Here is a 16,552-nt window from a genome sequence, read left to right as displayed (position 1 = left end):
CAAAAACTTTGATGTAATAAAAAAGGACAGAATAGACCATTGCGGAGGCGGCGTGGCGATTTTGGTAATGGCATCAAATATCGCATTTTTAATCTTGAGAATATGTTCGATGCGGGAGGGTTAATTGAGGCCTGTGGTATCACAATTTATCATAAATCTAAAGAAATTATCATTTTATCTCTATACAAACCGCCACAGGTCAATGTTTCTTTAACGGACTGAAGAAGATTCCTAGTTTCGCAGTTCAACGGTAAATTCCTTATCGGTGGCGATTTTAATGCGCACCACATGTCGTGGGGCAGTCCATATACGTGCCCTGAGAGCCAGAGGGTGATAAATATTTGCTTAGAGTTAAATTTATACATCATGAATAACGGTTCTTTGACCCGATTTGAAACGCCACACTCTCGGGGCTCGGCTGTGGATTTATCCATTACAAACAGTCCTTCTTTTATCTCTTCCCACTGGGAAACGTTTAAAGAACCATGGGGTAGCGACCATATGCCAATTAAGATAGAACTGCTGGAATTCTCTATTAACAAATTACAATTCCACTCTTCCTACCGGGTGCATTCAAAAAAGACGGATTGGACCAAGGTCAGGGAAAGACTGGCTTTGTTGGGCAAAGTTTGTGAAGGGATTGTGAATGAATTCCTCTCTCGAAATTCAAGTGAGACACGGCTCGTTTATGGGACTCATCGAGGATACATTCCGCTGCAACACCCCAGCTGAGAAGCCGTCCCTTCCCTCTCGGCTGTACTCGAAGACTAAGGCTTCTCCATGTGGGACGAGAAATGCGAGAAACTCTGTAGGCTCAGAAAGACGTCTTTTCTTAAATTTAAACTCATCCCTTTGAGGGAGAACTTTCTCAGCTACAAACAAGCAGACACCATTGCAAAATCTCATTTTAGAAAAAGAAAACGTAGCTACTTCCTTGACTTCTGCGGTTCATTGAATAGGTTCTCGAGCTTGAAATATGTTTGGCAAAAAATTAGAGCAATGGGTAATAAATTCCACAGGAAAGAAACTGCAAATGCTTACAATGAGTCTTCGTCGCGTGTTATCCTGAACCAAATAGACGAGTTGTGTCCTCCCTGGTGCTCTCCTGAACTGCCTCGCTTAGATTTGCTATCGTACGATCACGTCCAATTTCCGCTGTTCTCGCTGGTGGATCTTGACGCAATCATTGACTCGGCCAGACCTGACTCGTGCTCTAGCTCCGATGGCATAGATTATCGCGTTTTGCAGGTGCTGCCTCCTGTCATCAGTAAATGTTTATTGAATCTCATCTCCAAGATTGTGGAATCTGAATCATTCCCAGTGGAGTAGAACAGATTTCAGGTTTTCTGTATTCCAAAAAAGGATTCCAATAAGTTTCGCCCAATCTCTCTCGCTCAGTGCACCATGAAACTAGCAGAAAGGCTAATCAATAACCACCTTTGTTGGTGGCTCGAAAGGACTAACGTGTTGCCTAACAGTCAGGCAGGATTTAGAAGTAATAGATCTTGTGCAGACAACATAGCAATCCTACACTCAGACATCTGTCGCAATTGGTATAACAACAAAGATACGTATGTTCTATTTTTTGATATTAAAGGCGCGTATGACAACGCGTGTGTTATGGGGTATCTTAATTCAGAAATTGATTCAACTGAGGCTACCTCCCTCTTTTATTCAATTTATTTTCAATCTTACTTTTTCTAGGATGGTTCAATTTAATGACATCGATGAAATTAGACATGCTAAGAAGGGCCTACCGCAAGGTTCATTACTGAGTCCTATTTTATATTCTATCTATGTCGCTGAACTGGAAAAATTATTTCATTATAACACTAACGTTAAAATCTTACAATACGCGGACGACGTCTGCCTTTATGTAGCTCATAAAAATTTTATCGCTGCGCTATCGGAACTGAAGGAGGCGGGCAATAGGATTGCTGCTTGATTTGAATCGTTGGGCCTGGAGCTTGCTCCCGACAAATCACAACTTTGTATTTTTGGCAAAAGAAATAATCTCGGAGACCGCTTTTGGTCCATATGTGTTAAAAACACAATTATTCGAGCCGTGCCGTGCGTGATTCTTGGGTATACTGTTTCAAAATAATCTGAAATGGAACAGCCAGGTGAACAAGGTAATCGCTAGCTGCAGCAAACCGTTAGCCATTTTTAATTTTCTTAGAACCACATGGTGGAGGTCTGATCTCTCTCTTCTCTTGATGCTATACAAGGGTTTGATAAGATCGCGTATGGAGTATTGAGTTCATATGGTTTAACCTTCCTCAATATCTCGTTAAGAAATTGGAGATTATACAATCTCAGGCTATTCGTATAGCGATGGGTTACAGGAGGACTACGCCTGTCAATGTCATGCTCTATGAGGCCGGTAAACTCCTACTGGAGGCTAGAATAGAGTTCTTGAGCTGCAGTCTAGTTCTCTTGCTCGCTCTAATCATGAATTAATTCTGATTATGCAGGATATTCAAAATTTCACTGAATGTCCTACTAATGTCCTACTAATGTCATGAAGTCTCCCCTGCCCTTTTTATGTAAAAGTTTTATTATTTGTTCCCAATTTTCACACATCGGACTGTCCGATATACTGTACGTTTCCGTTCTCAGTTTTATCCGCCTCACCACAGGTCCTCTTGGAGGAAGGAAGCATCATTCGTGACGACCCCGACCCCCCGGCTTGCTTGAAGCGATTATTTCTGCCATCGCCTGACGAAAGCCGTATCTTCTCAGACGGATTCAAGGTGGCAGACCAACCTTTTGCGGGTTTCGCCGTGATGGATTTATCAGGGGACTGTACTCTTCGTTACCGTGTTACGAATGAGGTATCTATTTTTACGTGCGAAACGATGGCAATTCTCTCTGCGCTGAAAATTGCTTCTAGTTCCACAACTGGGAAAATAACCGTCTTCTTTGATTCTAAGAATGTATTGAACGCTCTTCTACCTTTCAAAAATAATAGAAAAAAATCATCTTGCTTGATTCTTGAAATTCTGAATGTTCTCGAGAAAATAAAACTCAGCGGAAAGGATGTCTCTCTTATATGGATCCCTGCTCATCTGGACATCGCAGGAAACGAGCAGGCGGACTGCGCGGCCAAGGATATTAAGATAGAAAGGGACTCTAATCTTCTCCTCCCCCCCCCTCCGATCTGAGGGTATCTTGGAGGATCAAGTTGTATGATAGATTGTTTGAATGGGCTGAGAACCAAGGTCTGACGACGGGATCATACTTTTTTTGAGCGTTTCCCGGTGAGAAATCGCAAGCCGTGGTTCAATGGTTTTAAATTCAGACGGAAAAGTGTTGTATCAATAAACAGATTGAGATCCAAACATACCACCCTAGCAGAATGCTTGTTTAAGCATAACGTGGTGGATTCACCGTTATGTGATTACGAGGAAATTCAATCTCCTAATCACATTTTTTGGCAAAGTGAACTGTTGGCTGTGCAGAGAAAGAACCTTATGAGCACTTTCTATACTCACGATTTTATGGGCCCTTTCTGCGTCGAACAACTTCTGCATACTATGACTCCGGATATCATTTTTGCGCTTACCATTTTTATTGATGCCATTTCGGTGCCAAGAAGCCACCGTTCACGTCTAATAACAATTGTCTTTCTACTTCCCCCCTCCCCCCGCGGTCTATGCTTCGATCTTTGGATGTTGGACTCGTCTTGTAAATTTACAATAGCAAGGAATTGTAATTGAAAAAAGAAAAAAGCGATTTACCCACTTATTACTCTCTTATGCTTACTGTAACCTTAATCTAAGCTAAGGTTACTTGCTTGTACGCAGCTCTTTAACTTTATCCCTATCCGTAGATTTAAGTATTATGTATATGTAGTAAGACAAGCCTAAACTCGTAAATGGACATTTTGAGTTCAGTTATGACGCCGGGGCCAACTCAATTCAAACTTGAATTATTTTTTTGTTTTTAATTTCTAGTTTTAACTGCTAATTTTATTTTTCACCTTATATGTCTATTTGTTGCATATATAGTTATGACTACTCTCATATTATATTAACTGTACTGTTATAATAACTAGACTCATATTAAGTATTATCATGGCTTCGCCACCAATGGTACCTGAATCAATACAGATGTACCGTATGACAGTAGATGTAGTTTATTATAATCACTTAAATTTATGATGTTTTGATTCCTATCTTGTTTCATGTTTTCCTTCTTGTGATTTTTAGTCTTTAAGTGATGACAATTTTAGATGCTACTCCGTTTAGTCAAATTGAATCCTGTCTAGACAATTCAAGTGAATGCACGAATGTGGTAAGAACTCTTTCAGGATAACCGCGTTTAATTTTAATTTAGTTTAATTTAAGTCGTTTATCTTTTGTAACCAAACTGCCTTATCAATGTACCTTTAATTTTAATTTTGTACGTATCGGCTAGATGGCGTTGCCAGGCCTCACTTTTTCCCTTCAATAAAAAAAAATCAGCACGACAAAGAGAACATTGGCGTGCGAGTGAAAGAGCAAGCGTATGAGGAGGAAGCGAGAAAGCAGTGACATCGTCTCGGTCAGTACGGCAATGACGCGCGCTGTAAAATCCTCCCCCCCACCCTGTCCCGCACCACCCTTAGATCCCTGACACCTATGCCATAATTAGCGCCGCGAGGTGGCATCGCCCCCTTCAAGGCGTGGTCAGCACGACAAAAATACACGCCGTGAATTGTTTCTCCCGCTCCCCACATGACATCAGTCGGTAAAGCAAAGACGCGTGCCGTGAAATTCCCTCCTGCCCCGCACCCCTCAGATCCCTGAGTTAGATTCCGCCCTACTATCCTACTGAATACCTACATTATATAAAAATAAAGATTTGTAAATAAAAAACGAAAGAAATTAAAAATGCAATTAAACGCGAGTTTGAGAATTTTTTTAATAATGGGTGAATATCGTGTCATGTTATAAGGTTTTGTGTTATAGAAATAAAAATTTCTTTAATCAAACATTATCTCTTTTAGTAAAGATTTTAAAATATGTGCAATGAGGGTAGAGAAACGGAGAGACATGAAATAATGTAAGAAAGAAGGAGGAAGAATTGTGAGAGTGTAAAATAAGTAAAAAATAGAAAACAGAAAAAAATTAAAGAAGTTGGAAAAGGTAAAGTTTTAAGTAAAGTACAAAAAAAATTAGGAATGTATTATACATGAATTTGAAGGTTTTTTTAATAATGGATGCATATCATGATATATTGACATTTTGTGTTTTGAAAATTACTATTTCATTAACAAAACATTATCTTTTTTAGTAAAAATTTTAAAAAATGTGTAAAATAATGTAAGGAAGACTTTAAAAAGACATTTAAAAAATATGGTTTGCTCATGAGGGTGTAAATCGAGGTTTCTTCATTCATGAACCGATTTCGTCTATAAGTTCATATATGATTATACATATATCGGTACAGTATAAAAAAGAATAAAAAAGCTGTGCAACGATAGTGGAACGATACCACTAGTTATTTTATTTGTGTGTGCATATGTATCATCACATATACATGTACATTAAATACACAGCCAAAAGTACCATTTTGCATTCTATTATAAAAAATATATGTGCCATTCAAAACAAAAAATCATTAATTATTAACATATATATAATATTATTGAAACAGAAAAAATCTTTTTATATTTACTATAAATGAACAAAATATTTATAAAAATATTTACGAAATATTACTACAAATATGTTTTTTATTTGTTATAAATATTTACATTAATATTTTTGGAAATATTGTTCATTAACCATAAATATTTTAAAAAATATTGTAACGATACGCCCCTCCACCGTCCGTGCGCCTCCGTTCCGTCCACCAAACACCGAACGCCGAGTATAACCAAGGACCACGTGCACGCACAACCGAACTTCGCCGTGCAACCACGCGGCGACACGCGCGCCGACCGTGGCGTTCCGTAACGCTCCCACTCCGGCTCAACCGACCGAGCGCGCGGATTGGCTTGCTCAGCCGCGCGTTCGGATATATAAGCCGGCAGTGGGAACGCACAAGTCAGATCCGTCCGACTATCCGACCCGTCCACAGACCCAAGGTCCGTGGATTGGCGTTGGAGGGGAAGGAAGGTCGTTGCATAGCCGCCATTTTCGAGACAGCGAGTCAGTGTTAGTGTATGTACGTAGATAGTAAGGTACTACAGCTATTAGTTGTGTGAGTGAGCGAGTGTGCAGTAAAAGTATGGCCGCCGCCATTTTCGTTCCACATCGTTGAAGTGGATGCAACGACCTTCCTTCCCCTCCAACGCCAATCCACGGACCTTGCACAGACCGAGCATTCTCGATCGCTCCTTAAAGACGAGCATTCTCGTCGCACTCCGATATCCTCGACGGTCATTCCCGTCGCTATCCTCGGCCGAGTATCCTCGACCAGTCATCCCAGATATCCTCGACGAGCATTCTCGTCATCATCACCGGCCGAGCATTCACGACCAATCACCGTCGTCCTCGAATACCGTTACCGTCGAACCGACAAACTTTGTAACCCATATCGGCAGGGCACAAGCAACCTGTCGATCGAGCGCCCCACTTGCACGGGGCGCGCTCGGGCGAATCGCGGCGGCGACCGCGCCGGCACCGGCCCGCATTGGTGCACAAGCTTACACGACCACGTTAGCCAATCCCGCTGCGCCCCGCGACTCCCCGACCGTACGGGCCAGTCGCCCGCATAACTTCCTAGTTGAGCCAAGAAACTTGTACATAGATAGTTCTAGCATTAGATATAAACCGCGCCGCGTAACTGGTAAGCCGAGTACCAGCCATATTGTTACCTCTATCGGTATCTCTTTGCGATCTCCTTATCTTTGTTATCTCATACATCTTGTCAACGCTTTTCTTTTCTTTTATTCAACTCTTTTTGTAACCATCATAACTTCAATAAATCATTCTCTATCTTTGACTACTTAAAACGCTGGGTATAATCATTGCGGACACCTGACCAACCGACGAGCCTTATCCGGTCCGATCCCGAAGTTCCCGCACCGCACCGAACCGACCGAAACCGCGTACCGTTACAATATTTAATAAATATTTTAACAATATTTTAGATAAATATTTTTATTATCTTTTTTCATTATGTATATAAAATATGTATAAAATATTTCTATAATCAAACAAAACAAAACAAAAGTTAAGGCTCTTATAACTAAATTAAATTAGAGAAAAGTAAGCTCAAGAACCACGCAGGATGTCGGGTACAAATAAATAACAAAAAACTCCAATGTCAGGCAAACGTTTCGATCTTTAATGACGGTCTTCCTCAGTGATAATACAAGTCTATAAAACAACAATCGCACTAATTAAGATATGAATTTATCACAATAAGCAAATAAAGAACAGAAATAAGAAATGAAAACAAGTTACCGAATAGATAGAGATTGTGCAAAACCGCGGTGTACATCTTACTACAACGTCTTGGAATAATAATATTATGAAAGACCTCACAGAGCATGTGCCGAGACAAAAGTTTTGTGAAACCACATAGTTTGTTGCTAAATAAATAAATAAATAAATAAGAGAAAGATATTAAAATGATAACTTTAAAACTTGTGGCAAACAACCATAAAAATTAAATAATTAAAAAGGGTGAATAAACGGAAAATCAATAAAAAATTAAATAAATAAAAAGAATAAAAATGGAAGCTGTACAAGTCATTAGAAATAAAATTGTAAAAAAGTGCCTTATAAATTAATGTAAATTCAAAAAAAGGGGAGAAAAAAGAAAATAAGCCGAAGCAAAAATTATATACAAAATACTTCTAAGCACTAAAACTCGTGTCACAGCCTTGAGATGGGATGTTACATCTCGGTAAGAATAGATACGAATAAAAAGGACCGAAACGAGATAGCCTCGGTGGCCCGAACAAAAGGAATAGGAGGAGAGGTGATGAACCTAAGAAGGGGAAATACGCTCGAGAATAGGAAGATACGCATCCGAGAGGTTCCGTGTCGCTTTGTTTATTGAGTCCGTGCATTTGATTTTTGATGTGTAGCATCTCAAATATAGATCTTTTGACATAAGATGGTTCCTTGTCTAAAATTTCCACGTTCTCCCAATCGAATTCGTGATTTTCTCCGATGCGGTGTAGCGAAATAACTGAAGGAGAACTGGCCTTCCTAATGTCTGCTTCGCTAACTCTTGTTTTTAATTGGCGTTTCGTCTGTCCCACATAAGAAGAATCGCAGTCCTTACAGTTAATTTTATAAACTACGTCATTACAAGAAAGACGCTCTGTATGGTCTTTGTTAGTAGTTATAAATTTGTTCAGTTTGGAAGGAATTGTGAACGCAACACTGCAGTCAAACTTACATGAGAAAGACAAAAATTTTTCTGATACGGATTCGATGTAAGGGATCGTAAAAAATCTTCTCACACGTTTATCATCCACGCAGGTGTCATCTTTATAAAAAAGGTGTTTAAGTCTGGAATTTATCATAGAGAAAATAAAATTTAAAGGATAGTTATTTTCCAATAAAATGTTAACTAAAATTATGAAGTTCTTACGGTGGAATTGAGGATGTGATAATAACAGTAATTTGTCAACCATACCAAAAATAATACCTTTTTTATGACACAGGGGATGGTGTGAGAAAAAATTTAAGTATCTTCCTGAGAAAGTTGGTTTGCGGTATTGATCGAAAATAATTCTATTATTCACATTTATAAGCATAACATCAAGAAAACTGATTTTCCCCTCGATCTCTCTCTCCATGGTGAATTGTAAACGGTCATGCATGGAATTAAACGTGTCAAGGATGCCCGATAGCGAGTTAGCCGGGGCTGCTAATATAATGTCGTCTACATATCTACAGTAAAAAGGTAGATGAAAAGAAAGAAGTTTTAACGCCTTGCACTCCAAATCCTGCATGACCGCCAAGATAGGAGACAACGGTGATCCCATCGGCAGATCGAAGATCTGTTTATAACAAGTATTATTAAATTTAAAATACGTGGAATCTATTATTAAATTTAAAACTTTGAGAAATTCATTGACCAGAATAGTGGTGTTTTTTGAAATCAGATCCCATCTGGTCATGATGCTTTCCACCGCTAAGTTTTTAGGACATTGGTGAAAAGAGACACGACGTCCAATGACACTAACAAGGGGAGGACCAGGTGAGAGACCCTGGGATTTTGATCCCAATTTTTTTAGTTATTCTGGAAACGAAAAAAAAGTTTACGTCTCCCGGCGTTTCATCGAATAAGCCTTAGTTTCAAAATAATAAATTTGTGAAAATTGGCTATACCACGGCGCGACATATGAGCCTTCCCGGTAACTGTTCTCGCAACTAGTGCAGTCGGCTCCGTGCGTTAGGTGCTTGCTTCATAATCGTAAGATCCAGCTTCCGGATGTGTGCAATATTTTTTTCTTTTTTTTTTAATAAATGTATTTATTTATCTTAATTATATTAATATAGTATGCAAATTTCTAAAATAGAAAATTTAATTTAATATTATTTTCTAAACTATCTTCAATTTAACTTTAATTTGAAGGGAATTTGAATTCAAGTAATAATATTTGAAATAATGAATAGGTAATAATAATAATAATATATAAGTAAAATCTGCAATACTTAAATAATTAACTTTGTAATAAAAGTATTTACATTCACATTCACAATTAAATGTTTGTTTATTATTCTTCTTTTACGATTAATTATTTTAAAAACTAGAATTTTAAAATACTGTTAATATTATTTCCAATTAAATTTTAAATTAAACAATTTGAAAATTTAGATACGTTGCCTTTATATGTTATCCATTTCAAATAACTTATATATTATTGTTATTATTACCTATTTATTATTTCAAATATTATTACTTGAATTTAAATTCCCTTCAAATTAAATTTAAATTGAAGTTTAGAAAATGATATTAAATTAAATTTTCTATTTTAAAAATTTGCATACTATATTAATATCATCAAAATAAATACATTTATTAAAATTAAAAAAAAATAAAAAAAATATTGCACACATCCGGGAGCGAACCCGGATCTTACGATTGTGAAGCAAGCACCTAACGCACGGAGCCGACTGCACTAGTTGCAAAAACAGTTACCGGGAAGGCTCATATGGCGCGCCGCGGCATGGCCAATTTTCACAAATTTATTATTTCAAAACTAAGACCTATTCGATGAAACGCCGGGAGACGTAAACTTTTTTTTCGTCTTCAGAATAATTAAAAAAATTGGGATCAAAATCCCAGGGTCTCTCATCTGGTCCTCCCCTTGTAAGACGTGATCCGATTCCACGTGAAGATCATGAGTTTATTAACCAAATAGAAACTATTTTTAACGAAACTATCTACCTCTTATGTACGACGTATCTAGAGGCGCGGTCGCGACTCGCGCCTATGTAGGAGAAGCGAGTCGCAAACCAACCCTCTTTTACGCGAGTCAGCGAGTTCCAAGCATGCGAGATTATCAGATCTCAGTAACGGCTGAACCGATCAAGTTCTGAGTAGTCTCAAACGATAGCTTGGCCCCGACTTGTATAATAAAAGGGTTTTTATTTTTCCTCTCCGTGCCCTACGAACGGAGATATCGCAACGCAAAGTCCAAATCTCAATTTTTACATTTAAGAAACGTCATCGTCGCCAAGATTTTCTTGTCCAGTACATATTTTCGACACAGAGAGGCGTTCGCTATTATATTATATTAGTTATATTCAATCAATCATGTCATGCACCTTCATTTAACCTGAATAGCAGTTGTCATCTAACGCAACTGACCATTCCGTCACGGCAATTCCGGCGCGAACAATCCTTTAATCCGTTTTCCGCCCGGTTAAGAATAATCAGTACAAAATTATCGTTTCAAAAAAAAGGTAAGAAAAGGCACCAAGTGTATGTGCGCGCACTTAAAAACCTTTTTTTTCTGCAACTGGTACTATCTCTGTGTTAATTGAAAAACTTACTATGCCAGCCCATGTCGTAATATCTTGAACTTTAATATACCTTTGTGAATTACAATATTACATTTTATTCCATTTTTTTTTCTTACAATTTTGCCAAGTTGAAATCATGTCTTTTATTACAAAAAAATACAAATTGCTTGACACTGCAAAACGCATATCAGTATAAAATTACCTTTTCAAAAAAAAGGTAAAGAAAAGCACCAAGTATGCGTGTGCGTGCACTTCATCTTTATTCTTTTTCTAAACCCAAGTGATATTATTTTTGTATTTTAACAGAAAAAATTTTTTATGCTAATATAATTTTACAAAATCGTAGTACTACTTCGTATTTTATATTTTCATTGAAAAATTTTCCTATTCTAACCCAATTGGTATGTATTTGATTCGCTAAAACCTAAGTAACAGTGTAAATCGTGTCTTATTACAGAAAAAAAAAAGAAATTACATATTGCTTAACATTACAAAACGCGTGACATCAGTACAAAATTACCTTTTCAAAAAAAAAGGTAAAAAAAGCGTCTATGTGTGTTGCGCGTAACTTATTTTGAAATTGTGTAATTTAATAAAAATAATATACGTTTATTAAAAAAAAATGTGTGAAATCTTTTAAAATGCACCTATTATAAAGAGAATATACTTTTTCTACAAAATTAATGTAGTCGTTTGTAATTTTGTATTTGTAATTTCTTTGAAAAACATTCCTATTCTAATCTAACTGGTAGTATCTTCAATTTTTATACAAAACCCACGTGGTACTATCTCTGTATTGTTATTGAAAAATCTTAGTATTTTAAAAATTCAAGTGATAGCATCTTTAATTCTCATTAAAAAATTTTATTCTAACCCAAGTAGTATTTCCTTAAATATTGTGTAATTTAATTCAACCTAAATGCATTTTTCCAAAAAATCTTTTAAACAATCAAAGTACTATTTTTGTATTTCCATTGAAAAATCTTTCAATTTTAACCCAAGTGGTTGTATTTAATTTTAATAAGTTTCAATGGCATATATAACATTTAATTTAAAAGATTAAAGAGGAAACGGTATAAAATGAGAAAATTTTATTAAAATAAAAAATTTTTGATGTACAAAAACATGGAGCTGCTAGATACGAAAAGTAATGAGAAGAATTGAATAATTTCTGTACAAAACCTAATTGCTACTATCTCTGTATTGTCATTGAAAATCTTCCAAACCAAGTGGTATTTAATTAAAAATAAATAATATATTAAAATTTTGTAACTTAATTTAACCTAAATAATTTATATTTTAACAGAATTTATTTTTTTAAATAAAATTCAAGTGGTATCTTAAGTTTAACTTACAATAAGAATTACTTAAATGTTAAGTAATTAAACCTAAAGAAACTGTAACGACCCGTCTTTTTCCGCGCACGGGGCGGTGCGTGAGGGCAGACGGACCAGGACGCGGAGGGAGGTCGCCAAGAGAACTAGACTTGTATTGCTTTACGTGGTAAATACAATAGTGCGTTTATTTCGCGTTGACTATATACAGGTGGAGTGGCTTGGCCACGACGCGCGGACGGACGGATGGCGGTGACGCTCGGACGGACGCAACAAAACTTACAGACTACGCGCGGACGGACGGACGAGAAACGGAAAGCGCGGACGGAACGAACGGTATTTACAGTTGGTGTTTGCCGCGGTATCGGAATCGCGCTTATTGTCGCGGCTTAGTTCGCGGAATTCCGGCCTCGAGTTTTCCGAGAACTCGAAGCCGGTGTTGACGCGCGCAGACCGTGGCCTTGCCGAAGGCCGTGGCCACGGCCGTGAATGACGCGCGCTCGGTGCGAACGTAAGCGGATCGGGGATTCCCGTCGCGAGCGGTTAATACCGCGATGTTCGGCGGTGGTGATCGACTCACGCCAAGAGCCCTTGGTAGAGGCGCGGAACTCCACACCCCAGGTCGTGAGTCGATACCTTAGCGGGGACGGCAGATCAGGAATTGCCGACCAGGATCTCCTGGTGGAGCCCAAGGTGTACTTGAGCCCGTTTCTATCGGCGGTGTCGGAGAGGCGGAAGGCTCTTGCCAAGACTGCTTGGCGGAAGCTAAGGCTCTTAACTCCCAAGTGAGCGCTAGGATGGGCTTCTTCTATGGATCGGAGAGTGGACGGAGAAGAAGACCGCTCGACTCTCGGAGCGGCGGCGCTTATATACCCGAATCTCGAGAGCAGGGACGGTGCGGGGGTACGGAACGGTACGGAGTCGGTGGGGGTCTCCCCGCTGCTCGAGATCGGTCCGGCGGTCGCCACTCCGGTCGAGCGCGTGCGCGCGGAGATCTGTCACGCAGATCTCACGTGCGGATGCGTCAACGCGCGCTACGCCGGTATCTGAGTGTATTTTCGGCGCTATGCGCCAGGTTTCTGCTGTCCGGCGGTTGTTCGGCCGGACAGCCCGGAACGATGGACGGTCCGAGGGGGGAGCGGAAAGGCGGTTTGTTACAAAACTAAAACTTATTTCGCAAATTTCTTTTATAACGCATATCTTACAAGTGTTACATTTATTGCGTTCTTTCTTATGTCTTTTCTGCTTTTTCTATCTAGCAGCGCCATGTTTTTGTACATCAAAAATTTTTTATTTTAATAAAATTTTCTCATTTTGTACCGTTTCCTCTTTAATCTTTTAAATTAAATGTTATATATGCCATTGAAACTTATTAAAATTAAATACAACCACTTGGGTTAAAATTGAAAGATTTTTCAATGGAAATACAAAAATAGTACTTTGATAGTTTAAAAGATTTTTTGGAAAAATGCATTTAGGTTGAATTAAATTACACAATATTTAAGGAAATACTACTTGGAATAAAATTTTGCAATGAGAATTAAAGATGCTATCACTTAAATTTTTAAAATACGAAGATTTTTCAATAACAATACAGAGATAGTACCACGTGGGTTTTGTATAAAAATTGAAGATACTACCAGTTGGGTTAGAATAGGAATGTTTTTCAAAGAAATTACAAATACAAAATTACAAACGACTAATTTTGTAGAAAAAGTATATTCTCTTTATAATAGGTGCATTTTAAAAGATTTCCCACATTTTTTTTTAATAAACGTCTATCATTTTTATTAAATTACACAATTTCAAAATAAGTTGCGCGCAACACACATAGGCGCTTTTTTTACCTTTTTTTTGAAAAGGTAATTTTGTACTGATAAGATTTACGCGGAAGTTCTGAGGAAAAGACTGGAGGAGGAGATTGAGCGTGGGACCTTAGTGCCTGAGAGCCAAGGTGGCTTTAGGAAGGGTAGAAGGACCACGGACAATATTTTTGTTCTCAGTCACCTGATCCAGAGAGAGAAAAGCAGGGGAAAAAGGGAAAAAGGTGTATACCTTTTTCGCCGATCTGAGCTCGGCTTTTGACAATGTGAACAGAAAGAAACTATGGGAAACTTTGGAGAAGAAAAACATCAATGGAGGACTAATAGAGAGGTTGAAGGAAATTTATAGAGACACAAGAGCAGCAATTAGGACGAAGAAAGGATTATCGGAAGAGTTCAAGACAAAGAAAGGTGTAAGGTAGGGGTGTGTTCTGAGTCCGACGCTTTCTAATTTGTATATTGCGGATTTGGATGAATGGTTCGAGAAAAGAGGAATATGGGGACTAAAGCTAGGGAAAGATAGAGTATGGATGTTGGCGTATACGGACGATTTAGTATTACTAGCGAAAAATAGGGAGGCTATGGGTGACATGATGGAAATTTTAGGAAGGTTTTTAAAAGAGAGGAATTTAAAGCTGAATACAGATAAATCGAAAATGATGGTGTTCAATAAAGATGGAAGGAAAAAGAAAAGGAAATGGGAATGGGGAAAGAAAGAAATCGAGGAGGTGCAAACATTCAAATATCTTGGTTTCAATTTTAATAGGAGAAGAGATTATGATTATCATATAAAGGAATTGAGGAGAAAAGGAAGATTGGCAGCTAATATGGTATGGGGATTAGGAGAAAGGATCTGTGCGGAGGATTTCATAAGGAGATGGATGTTGTTTAAGTATTTAGTAGAGAGTGTAATGTCCTATGGGGTGGAATTATGGGGGTGAGAGAAAAGAAAGGAATTAGAGAAGATTTCACTAGATTATATAAGATGGATGTTCAAAATAGATTTCTGTACACCAAGATATTTGATTACGCGAGAATTAGGATTGGACAAGCAAAAAGTAGAATGGGGGGGGGAAGTAGAATTAGAGCGAGAAGATATGAAGAAAAGATTGAAGAGATGGGAGAGGAGAGATGGGTAAAAGTGTGCTGGTTGGAAAAAAAGAAGGATGGATGGAAAGATTTACATGGAAGAGAGAGGGAAAAATATTATAATAGACATGACTGGGGGGTTGTAGCAATAGATGGTATGCCAGGGATAGAGAGGGATTTAATTAAGGAACTAAGGGAAAGAGAGAGGGATGTACAACGACAGGAGGAGGAGCGTAGAATTAGAGAGGCTAAATATAATAAGAGATATAAAATATTCATGGATAGGAGCAGGACACCTTGTTACTTGAAGGAGAGCGAAGTGAGAAAAAGGAAAAACGGGGAAGGAATAAGAGCGTTGATGAGATTGAGATGTGGGAATATGGAGGTAGAGAATAAATATTGGTTAAAAGAGGAAGAAAGAATGCGTATTCTGCGAGATGGGGAAAGATAGTTTAGCGCATTTTACGAGAGAATGCAAAATAACAAAAGAATGGTTTAAGGAGTTAGGAGAAAGTGTAGAGGAAAGGATAAGTAAGTTAGAAAGCGATAGTTTAGATGAAAGGAAAGAGAAGGTGTTAGTTAAATTCTGGAGGGAAAAGGAAAAGTATAAAAGTAGAAAAGCAAAAGAGTAAAGGGAGAAGTAAAGGGAGGGGTGTCGATAGGTATATTGGATGGGTGCTATGTTTGTGACATGTTCTATGTATTTATGTAATTGTTATGTTATGTATTTGTTATCTATTTGTTAGTTCAATATGTATTCTATGCTACCTGCTATTTTGTTTTTGTGTACAGTATTCGAATAGAGAGGCGCGTATATATATATATATATATATATATATATATATATATATATATATATATATATATACAGGGTGAGTCAGAAAGACCACTTGTCCTTTCTCAGGCATATTCGTAATCGAATTCTGAGACGATTTTTCCTTTGGCAAAAATTTATCTGGAGCTTAGTTTTTGAATTATAGAAAGAAATAGTTAGCGTGTGACGGGTCGGATACAAGAGGTAGGCAGGGGCGGCGCAACTCAGCGTTCCGCGCGGCGCGGCGGCGCCCCTGCCTAGCTCTTGTATCCGACCCGTCACACGCTATTTTTCTTTACAACTCAGAAACTAAACTCCAGATAAATTTTTGCCAAAGGAAAAATCGTTTCCGTGAGGCTTGCCATTGCACTTAGATAACACAATAGTACACGGACAACACATTCACATTAAAATTTTCTCTCTCTCTCTCTCGCTTTAATTATGCTATCTTTAACTTGAAAATAATCTTCTAATAATTGTAATAAAAGAAATGACAGAACTTTTTATAGAAATAAAGAACAGAGTAATTACATGAAGCCTACAAGAATATTTGCATGTAGGATTTTAAAA

At 37.9% G+C, this 16,552-nt stretch overlaps 2 protein-coding genes across 2 annotated transcripts; both read left to right on the top strand.

Annotated features, from left to right (window-relative positions):
* Positions 1–1,404: 1,404 nt before the first annotated feature.
* On the top strand, positions 1,405–1,945 carry LOC113005129. The gene is made up of 2 exons (XM_026140256.1): positions 1,405–1,571; positions 1,705–1,945. The coding sequence occupies exons 1-2, from the start codon at positions 1,405–1,407 to the stop codon at positions 1,943–1,945; spliced, it is 408 nt and encodes a 135-aa protein (XP_025996041.1).
* Positions 1,946–2,334: 389 nt separating this feature from the next.
* LOC120357026 lies at positions 2,335–15,619 on the top strand. Its single transcript, XM_039446315.1, has 6 exons — positions 2,335–2,383; positions 2,620–2,834; positions 12,878–13,041; positions 14,354–14,497; positions 14,570–15,016; positions 15,454–15,619. The coding sequence occupies exons 1-6, from the start codon at positions 2,335–2,337 to the stop codon at positions 15,617–15,619; spliced, it is 1,185 nt and encodes a 394-aa protein (XP_039302249.1).
* The last annotated feature ends 933 nt before the right edge of the window (positions 15,620–16,552 follow it).

Source organism: Solenopsis invicta, chromosome 1 (genome assembly GCF_016802725.1).
Source record: "Solenopsis invicta isolate M01_SB chromosome 1, UNIL_Sinv_3.0, whole genome shotgun sequence".
NCBI lineage: Eukaryota > Metazoa > Arthropoda > Insecta > Hymenoptera > Formicidae > Solenopsis > Solenopsis invicta.
This window is presented reverse-complemented; position numbering and strand designations above follow the sequence as displayed.

Coding starts and splice junctions, on each gene's coding strand:
- LOC113005129 (XM_026140256.1), top strand. CDS start 1,405: ATGAAACTAGCAGAAAGGCTAATCAATAACCACCTTTGTTGGTGGCTC. Junction 1,572..1,704: donor TGGTATAACAACAAAGATAC/GTATGTTCTATT, acceptor TACTTTTTCTAG/GATGGTTCAATTTAATGACA.
- LOC120357026 (XM_039446315.1), top strand. CDS start 2,335: ATGGGTTACAGGAGGACTACGCCTGTCAATGTCATGCTCTATGAGGCC. Junction 2,384..2,619: donor TGTCATGCTCTATGAGGCCG/GTAAACTCCTAC, acceptor TTCCGTTCTCAG/TTTTATCCGCCTCACCACAG. Junction 15,017..15,453: donor TATGGGGTGGAATTATGGGG/GTGAGAGAAAAG, acceptor ATTCATGGATAG/GAGCAGGACACCTTGTTACT.